Source organism: Nanorana parkeri, unplaced genomic scaffold (assembly GCF_000935625.1).
Source record: "Nanorana parkeri isolate BGI_ZX_2015 unplaced genomic scaffold, ASM93562v1 scaffold418, whole genome shotgun sequence".
NCBI lineage: Eukaryota > Metazoa > Chordata > Amphibia > Anura > Dicroglossidae > Nanorana > Nanorana parkeri.
The window spans coordinates 971,202-981,037 of NW_017306686.1; the positions used below are offsets into that span (position 1 = coordinate 971,202).

Here is a 9,836-nt window from a genome sequence, read left to right on the forward strand (position 1 = left end):
ATAGCAATAACAGCAAACAGGCGTACTAATTCTTACCCACTCTATCCAAAAGTATAAAAAACAGTTGGGGCTATAGATACACTTTAAACAATACATCACTGCATCCATTCTATTATATTTGCTTGTAGAGATTTCCCTTTTTGCTGTCCCAAGGACAACACTTTAATCAGACAGGAAGGGAGGGAAACACTTTAACAGACAGAAGTAAACATTTCTTTTTTTTAATGAAGGGGGGGGGGGGGGCAAACTTTTTTATCTGATAAAACATTGTCCCCAGAACAGGAAGCCAGAGAAAATCTGACCCTGATAGCCACAAAACCAAGCAGGGGATCTACTTTCCCCACTCTATCTAAAAGTAAGAGAAACCAGTTGGGGCTATGGATACACTTTAAATAATACATAATTGCATCCATTTTTATTATATTTTCTTTTAGTTTAGCATTAAGATAACTACCCGGTGGCCTTTGCATCATTTCATTTTCTATTGAGGTCAGAGTCGGTCAGGCAAAACTTAATTCCAGGTAAACTTTTCAAAAATAACTATGATACTCGTTAACTGGAAATATATATCCACCATAGTTATACCTTAAAACAAGGCAAATCATTTTACTTTTAAACATACAACCCTAAGCCTCCATGACTTGTCTCTGTCTTCTTTGATTACCTAGATGGCTTCAGTCATATAAAGGAGCAGCAGTGGATTCTTTACACGGGTCTCCTTGAAATAACAATGTCCTCTGAATGTTTATCTTATCATACGTATGTGTCACAGTGCCGTACAATAAATGAATCCACGTTTCATAAAGAACATTTCTCACTTAGAGCTTCTTCTCTATGGGCTCCTGTACCCTCTGCTGACCCTTTTCTTGCCAATGATACTTTTTTTTCCTCCTAGATAAAAGCTTGTAGCCCACAATCTCATGGATGACCTTGTGAAACTGTCATTGAGTGATCCATCTCAAAGTTCCCTGCACTTTTTCTTTCTTTTTTACAAAATTACACATACTGGTTTTTTTTTACAAATTATAATACAGCTCATTGCCCTGAGCATATTCCTGTTTGCTTAAGGGAAAAAATATTCAATCCAAATGTATAACTTTATAAAAACTTTAACTGGTCACAAGCTTTTCTATACCACTCACGTATTGCAGCCTTCGTGACCGGTAGGTAGAAGCTTGTTTTTTTTCCCTGACCTATACTTCTGCCCTTGGTGAACTGCCTGTTTTCCTTTGTGTGAGCTTTGAATGGAGCATTTTATAGAAATATAATAGTTTTTCTTAGTGCAGTGTATAACTAATGAGTCCAGGTTTTACAATGTTCTACATCCACAGAAAGGCACAAAAGGCACAGGACACGTTTGACCGGGTGGAAGGGCGGAATTTTTGTATGAACTCTTGCACTGGGGACTACTCCCTACTGCAAGAGTTAAGTGCTCATTTTGGTCTAAGGAGGAAAATAACAAAGTTCTACTCGGAGCCTACATGCTGTAAGACCGGTCCCTGGAGCCTCTTTGCCCCTTCGCTGCAGTGGCCTAAGGTCCTGTAAGTCATCCCGTTCTATACACAGAGGGGAATTTATCAAAACAGGTGGCGAAAAAATTTGGAGCAGTTGCATATGGCAAACAATCAGATTATCTCTTCAGTTTGTTCAGTTAAGATTTGATAATGAAATAGAGAAGCTGATTGGTTGCCATGCACAGCTGCTCCAGATTTTATCTGCTCTGGTTTTGATAAATTCCCCCAACAGTGTACAGGACATGAGGGTGCCAAGGGACATTCCATCGCTGCAGTAGAGATAGAGACAGGATTCAGGAAACGCTGTAACAACCGGCCGGCAAGAAGTATTGGGTGAGTAGAGCTTTGTTATTTTGCTCCCTAGACAAATATGAGCACTTAACCCTCACCGTGTGGGGGTAGCCCCACAGCAATGGTAATAAAGTGCTGCTATGGACATTAAAACCCACCTAAGAGTGGTCTGGTTTCTTTTGAAAGTACTGGGATATGGTAGAGTTGGGGATGGTCAAAGAGTGGGGATAACTGGTTATATCTAAATTACCCTAGTCATGTAAATCAATGTAATAATTTATCTTATATATACATATAGCAAAACACGTTGAAGATCTGGGTCACCCCCACTGGAGGAATCATAATCTTTAAGAGTTAATGTTGTTCATGACAATACACATAATCTGTGATAAATCAAGCTTTTCTCCTGAATTATGGGGGAGACCTGGGAGGGTACTTATTATACCATAAAAATCATAAAACAAACACTGTGAATCATGTATTTTACGATGCAGATCTTAATCTTTTAATGCCTTTTAAATTTTGTAAAAACAATAAAATATTGAATTTTACAATTGTGTGGTCTAGTGCCTTCGAAAAACCCACTTTTTGGTATGTGTGATGTATATATGATGGGGTTTGGCACTGTTGGGCTGAGTTACCACTGATGCATTGAGCTATATCTCATAATACATGAATTACATGTAAATACGAGTCATCAGTTGACATCACCTCACACTACATGCGCTCAAAACTGCATGCGTTAACTAATAACAATGCATATGCATTTTAACAGACTTTCAGAAGCTCTCCTATGTGCAGAATGAGCTGAGATCAACAACACGGGGGCATGACCTCCAACTAGCAGGAGGAAAGTTAAGAAGTAACCTTAGAAAGCAAACATCTCAACCCTCCCGGACATTCCGGGAGTCTCCCGCTATTAGATAGCGGCTCCCGGACACCCGGGAGAGAAACATTTTCTCCCGGAAAGGTTTACTCTGCTTTATCTAGCAGAGTAAACCTTTCCCTGCTATGTGTTTTTTTTTGTTCTGACATAGGGGCCGCCGTCAGTCAGAGAAAAACAAAACAGCATAGAAGTGAATAGCTAGATTGCTCTTGGCTATTTTAATTTGCAATAGCCAATAGCAAACTAGCTATTGCACCCGCCCCCTGCTGCTGTCAATCAGCAGGGGTGGACCTGACGTTCTTCATCAGGTACTCCTCTACTGATTGACAGCAAATTGATATAGCCAGTAGCAATCTAGCTATTCATTCCTATGCAGTTTTTTTTTTTTTGGCTCTGACAGCTGCAGGTGTCAGAATACTAATAAAAACCCCAGCAGATAGCAAGGGAAGCGTTAGCTTCTTTGCTATCTTCCATCATTTCAGGGGGGTGCTCTCTCCCTCCACTCCACGGGTGTGTGGGGGGGGGGGCTTTTTGGTAGAGGGCACCTCCCTGAAAGGACTTTTTTCAGGTTGGAATCCCTGAGTAAGTATTGTTTTACTGAAAGAGTAGTTGATGTATGGAACAGTCAACAGTAAATTAATTTAATCATGCTGGGAATAAACATACTGTAGATCTATAGGGTTACAAAAAAAAAAAACAGAACTAAAGGACAAAAAACCAAATGGTCTTTTTTTCTGGGGTCATAGCCTTTATATGTTTCTATGCATGATCCAATATGTTTTGTTTGGATTTTTTGTCATCTGCCTAGTCATAACCTTTAAAGACACATAAAAATGCATGTATGCAAGTTCCCATGCAAGTGTTTTAATTCCTGTGGTGGCTCGGAATGTATGTCAAATGCAGTATGTCAACTTTTCCCAGGATGCTGCAATGCAGTATGCTCACCAGAACAAGACTAACTATGTAACTATGTAAGGCCGATTAGGCATACATTTAAATGCACTGCCGTGTGAATGAGCCAAACAAACACACAAAAATACAAACTTGTAAGTACTCACCTCCTGCATGGCATATGCATTCTGAGTCTTCTTGATGGTAAGCTGAAGAATATTCATAATACCTCTAATCACATTGAGTATAGTCTGTGATAGGCCTCTTGGTATGTACAGCTCTCCAACTTGTCCACGGCTGTACTCAAACTTGATTGGTGTGGCAAGCTGTTTCTCTAGTAACTTGGTTAGTTTGGTAGAACTTGTAAACTTATCTGTTGGCCAGATGCCATTAAATTCTTGCATCTCTAGGTTACGAATCTAAACGATATAAAAAAAAACCACACAAATATAAATGGGTATTTTGAAGCCCAATTGAAGTCACAGGAATAGATATTCAGTCAGATAGACTTTGTACTAAGAGCTTTCATTATCATAGTTCTAATATACTGTTACTGGGACAGTAGCTTAGCAGGGTGTCTAAATATGGCTTTGTAGTCCAATAAACACCAAAGAAATACCCAGTGATCTCAGTAATGTAACAGATCTGGTAAGACATGATGACCCTTTCGAAATGTTTTTTTGGGAGAATGAATTGCGGCTTAATAATATTTATATAGTGCAACCCATTAATATGTAAATCTCACAAGCAAGACTATTTTCAGTGGGGGCCCAGTAGCTCCTTTCTTAATTTTGGTTGCCCCTGTCTGCCTGACATCTTGTGTCCAGGTTTCAGCTGCCATGAAACCTGGACACAGCATTAAAATCCTGGACGGTCCAGGCGGCAACCCTAGGAACGAAGAGAAGTGGGAATAGTGCAGACCTTTTGCAGCCGACTTGTCTCACCGAGGTACTGCACCCACCAAGTTCTTTGGTGTAGAGTGATATGTTACCTCATGCATGTGATGCACAAATGGCTGGTACTTTTACCACAGACGATACACTATAGGCAGAGGCTGTAGAGAACAATGGTGCTGTTGGCAGCAGATGTGGCCCAAAAGGCCACACTGCAGGGCTTTTTTTTTATTTGCTGCGTATTCACGTGCTCATGTACTGTTATTAGTCAGTTTCTACCAAACACATACCTGAAGTCTATATTTTGAATAGTTTGTGAATAACTGAGGAAATGGGGATAGGAGGATGATAACAGGTTCGGGGAATGCTGGGTTGTAGTTCTCCTACAAACTGTAACTACATCTGTATTGGAATACACGTTAAAACTATCTCTGATGCTTATTTTGTCTGGAGATAGACAAAGGAAATTACTTTACAATTACACTGAGTTTAGTTGTGTCTGACTGTCCCTTTATGCGGTCAACTTAACTTAGAGCTTAAGCAAAGGAAATATAGAGTGGTTTTGTACATATTTTCTTTATTTATCATGGGCAGAACTGAAATAAAATAAGATTTTAAAAATGTTTTTTTTTAAATTTTGTTAGCTAGATAAAATGAAATATTGCTTCGATATGGAGTCCTTGATCCTAGAAAGCTGATCTGAGCCAGTCCCCCCTCCTCAACTACACAATTGTTTTGTGCAGTTGCAAAAAGGGCCTAATACAAATTCTTTTACTTTTTTGCTCTGAATATTTCCTGAAATGTTTACAAAAGTATCCATAAATATTATTGAAAATTATTTTGCTCAAACATGAAATGAAAACAATGTAAGCTTTATGTAATATATGCATAGTGGCCCTTTAAGTACAAAACACACACAACAAAACAGTGGAAATTGTTTTAAATCCAACCCGAGGTTGAAGTGTATTCCCCTAGAAGAAATTTTCTTTGAGAAATCTGGAAGTGCTTTCCACCTAGTAAAGTTTGATACACATCGCCATATATCATGCTGTACCCTTGGGCACCAGGAAAAAAACTGCGCTGCTCAATAATTGGAACAGTAGAACATGTACGTCCTATAGATGGGAAGCAGCCGAGCGCTGCACTCTACCATTAAAACTCGCTGCCAATGAAAGTGAAGTCATTCCATCTTAATACTTTACACATTTCCATTCAACAAGGTTTGTGGGAATTCAGAAGACATTTGTATCAGTCTTTGTATTCTTTACCCGATCTTAAAAGAACATGCCTGTGACAACTACACAAAGGACCTTTTGTCTGCAAGTGTTTTTCTGTCATTGGGTCGACATGTGTTTCTCATTGACGATGAGGCATGCCGAACTCCCGTCAAGCGGACACTGGAGTCAAACATCACAATATGGTGTGCAGGTCGGTGTATGTAGCTCCTGTGTGCCCTGTTTCAAAATAATGGCATGGTTTGTTTAATTTTTTTTTTTTACCTGGGTCATTTGTGGCTAAAATATCTAGGCTCAGGATGCTGAGAAAATGATTGTCCCGCTTAAGCCGCAGCTACCAGGTCACAACAGTGCAAACTACAAGTAGTATCATCTGGTAAGCTGTCTAAGTGTACTGCAGTCTGAAAGCCTTACTCTATGGACTATCATGGTTGGTGGAGTGTACATTATGTCCTATGGTAGTAGCAGCTTTGCTACATAAAATGGAAGGACTTAGGACCTTCAGCAAGGTAATGTCATGGCAAGAGTCAGTTCCTCCACAAAACAACCTAGAAAGAAACCTTGGGCCCAGCGGCTGTCCAGTGGTCCATTTACAACCTTAAGATAAGATAAATGTAAGTGAAAGTGTTATTGGTGATACAGAAAGAGAAAATAGCTTCAGGAAATACACTCCCAGTTGCCCTGTGGGTTGCTGATTGGCTTTTGGTTTTAATGCTTGACATGGAACTCAGATTAAGGCATCTGACACTAGACATGTAAGCTGCAGAAGAATTTGGTTCGGATATTTCATTATTTCGGAATTTGGGATTCCGGTCCCAAATTCAATTTGGTTCGGGTTTCGGATTCTGTAATACCTCTTATGATAAATGATGGAACTCAGCTGCGCAAGTCTCTTAAACAAAACTTTTACTTCACGGTAATGACAGTCTCCATGAATAAGGTTGCCTCAGTAGTAATGTTTGCATCACATCACAAGAGAAAATTACTGAATGAGCATCTCACTGTTGACATAAATCCAATGTTCACATCACAGTTGTAATGTTATCCTCACATCACAAGGTTAATGTTTGAAGTCAATGAGTAGTAGTAGTAAGGTGTAATGTTAACTTCACATCACAAGATTTAGCAGTAGCTTAAAATAGATTGTAGCGGCAGAGGGCATTTGTATTGCTGGATTAACAGCACAAGTCATTATGGTTGTGTGCATATCATCAGCTGTGGCATTGAATCCTCAGCTGTAGCTCGCGGTATACTGAGCTTAGGGTGACGGGAGGACGCTAGTTTGTGTCCTCCCGTTACCCTAAGGAGAACTATGGGGAAAAGCACTAACCCCATAGTTCTCCTTTAAATACAGAAGTGAAATGAAAAATCTGGGAAATCCTTTCTACAAACTGAGCATGCTGCCATGTGTGTATCAAAATAAAATTTACATTTTGCCCATGGTAGAAAATTATGTCAAGTTTCATGTCACTATTATTATAATTAAATCAAATTTCTTGCACCCGATTATACATGCCATATCCTTTACAAAAAAAAATAAAATAGGAGCCTATCTTTAATATAATTGTGCTATGGAATGGAATATGAAAACGCACACCAGCACGGTATGTGTGTACGCTGTCGGCTTATCAGTTCGGTCGTAGTCTGCAGCACCTGACAGCTGATGATTGAATAATAGATGATTAAATAATAGCCCAGTGTTCAGTTTCACAGCAATCACATCGATCCAATAAAGGTTTGTTGTTCAGTTCAAATCATTTTCCTTTGTGTTCCCGAGCAGAAAGCAGAACAAATCCTTTAAGTCGGTGGCTGGTGGATATTATCTGGCATATGTTAGAAATTGCATCAAGAGCACTTCCTAAAATAATAGATGTAATTGCATCATGCTCAGCAAGCAGAGCAGAAAATTAAAGTTTTCTCTTCTTACATAGTTTAACACAATGAGAAACTTGTGTTCTCCCTCTCTTACCTTCAGGAAAAGGATTCTGGGAGAAGCCGCGCTGATCTGGACCCTGCACTTCACTTTAAGGCCTGCTTTTGCAAAGCCGTCTTCTGGCAGACCTGTCACCACTTGGCCCTCGTAGGCGTAAGTAAAGCTCTTGGTGCTGGGAAACTCCAGATCTGCAAATTAATTTTTGGTACAGCACATTTAGAATTTTATCGCTCAATGGGCATATTTATTAATTAACTCCATGTCCCTTTTATTTGCCTTAAACATGCATTGGAAGATCCTTTGTATTTATAAAGATCATTAGCCGGGTCCACCGGGGGGGGGGAGGGGGTCCACTTTTTTAACCACTTCGCTACCAGAGCAATTCTGATTTTTTAGCTAGAAAACTAATTTAAAACATCCCAAGTAATCATATGTTTTCTAAAAGCAGAGACCCCATAGAATAAAACAATGCTAGTTGCAAGTTTTTATGTGGCAAGGTATTTGCACAAATGTTTATCAAATCAATACTTGTAGGAAAAAATACACTAAAATTCCTTATAATGCACACAAACACAATATAATTCCCAATTTTTGAATAAAATATCAAAGATCGGTTTGCATTGGGTGAATGGATACAAAACATATCAAGCCTTAGAATAGTACCGTATTTGCCGGCGTATAAGGCGACTAGGTGTATAAGACGACACCCTAATTTTCCACTTAAAACATAGGTTTTGGGCTATACTCGTCCTATAAGACTACCCCACTTCCGAGGCAACACTATTTAAAAACATAATGGATGGATTACTGTATGTACGGTAGCTTCAGCTACATACAATATACAGCGCTGAGCCAATCACGGCGAGCAATGTATTCTATTAATGAATACAAAGCCTGCTTGGATTGGCAGAGGTTGTGTACATCACTCGCCGTGATTGGCTCAGCGCGGTATACTGTATGTAGCCGAAGCTACCGTACATACAGTATTACCGCACATCCAGCGGGCTGACAGATTAGGGATGTTCGTTGTGGGCCAGCTTGGCCTAAATGAACTAAAGGTATACACTGTATACCTCGCGTATAAGACGACCCCCGATTTTCGGGGATGTTTTTAGGTATAAAAAGTAGTCTTATACGCCAGCAAATACAGTACATGCCTGTGAAATGGCAAAAAAACTGGGTACCCAAAATTGGCCATAGACAACGCTTCAAAAGCCTTTACGGCTCATCCATTTAGAGTTGACAGTGAGTGATGGCCTTAGAGTTATTGCTGTCACTACAACATTTCTGGCAATATGTTACATGTGTGGCAAATAGTTTTCGCAAGTAGGCGTAGTCGATGCATGTTTGCATTTGCATGTGCATGTAAGTGGGGGGCTTTAAAAAAAGTTTGCTTTTTTTACATTTATGAATGAAATGTAACTTTCATTTTATAAACTTTTTTTTTTTTTTACACACAACTTTTTTATTGCTGTGTGATAGAATAATGGAACTGACAGGTCCTCGGGGGTCTATTAGACCCCAGGTGTCACCTATGAACCACACTGATGCTGATCACAATCACAGATCATGCTTCACCAGCTTCATCTCCGGCCACAGCGGCTGGAGAAACGACAGCCTGAAGCAGACTCTCCTTTCTCCATCTGTTTACTAGTTTGTATTGAGATTGTCCATCATGGCAGCGAGCTTGGTGCAGTGGCTACTTTACAAAACACACAGGGACCATGGGGGACAAAAGTAGTCACACTCCAGAAGGAAGGACAGTGTCAGCACCAATTCAGAGATGATTTGAGGATCTACAGCCAAGTGATACACAAATAAGATACATCTTTGTTAATAGGGTACTTGAATGTATTTCTAAGATTTCACTTATAAGTTTAGTGTCACTTTAACCCTTTTCCTCAACTCTACCACTTTCCCTCTCTGTGTATATTAATATACATCGTAAAAATGACCCCAACCTTTACCATTAGACTATATTTGCGCTACCCACCTATAGTTCTGGGCTTGCATTTGACCTTTAGGGTGTAAAATAATGATTTGCATGACTCAACCTACTGTCCTAAAATGAGGAGTAATCCTATTATGGCATAGGTTCCAGAATATGACATGTGAATACCTTCTGTCCTAAGAAGACTCTACTGCCTAATCTTAATCTTAAAACTGAGCCCTGACCTAACCCTTACACTGACC

General features: G+C 39.6%; 1 protein-coding gene across 1 annotated transcript in view; it reads right to left on the reverse strand.

Annotated features, from left to right (window-relative positions):
• LOC108789771 (vitellogenin-1-like) overlaps positions 1-9,836 on the reverse strand; it is an 85,241-nt gene that overhangs the window by 74,686 nt on the left and 719 nt on the right. Inside the window, exons 3-4 of the mRNA XM_018559863.1 lie at positions 7,680-7,831; positions 3,750-4,001 (exon numbers count right to left, since the gene is read on the reverse strand). Of these exons, the coding sequence (XP_018415365.1) occupies positions 3,750-4,001; positions 7,680-7,831 (404 nt within the window). The remainder of the gene's footprint in view (positions 1-3,749; positions 4,002-7,679; positions 7,832-9,836) is intronic.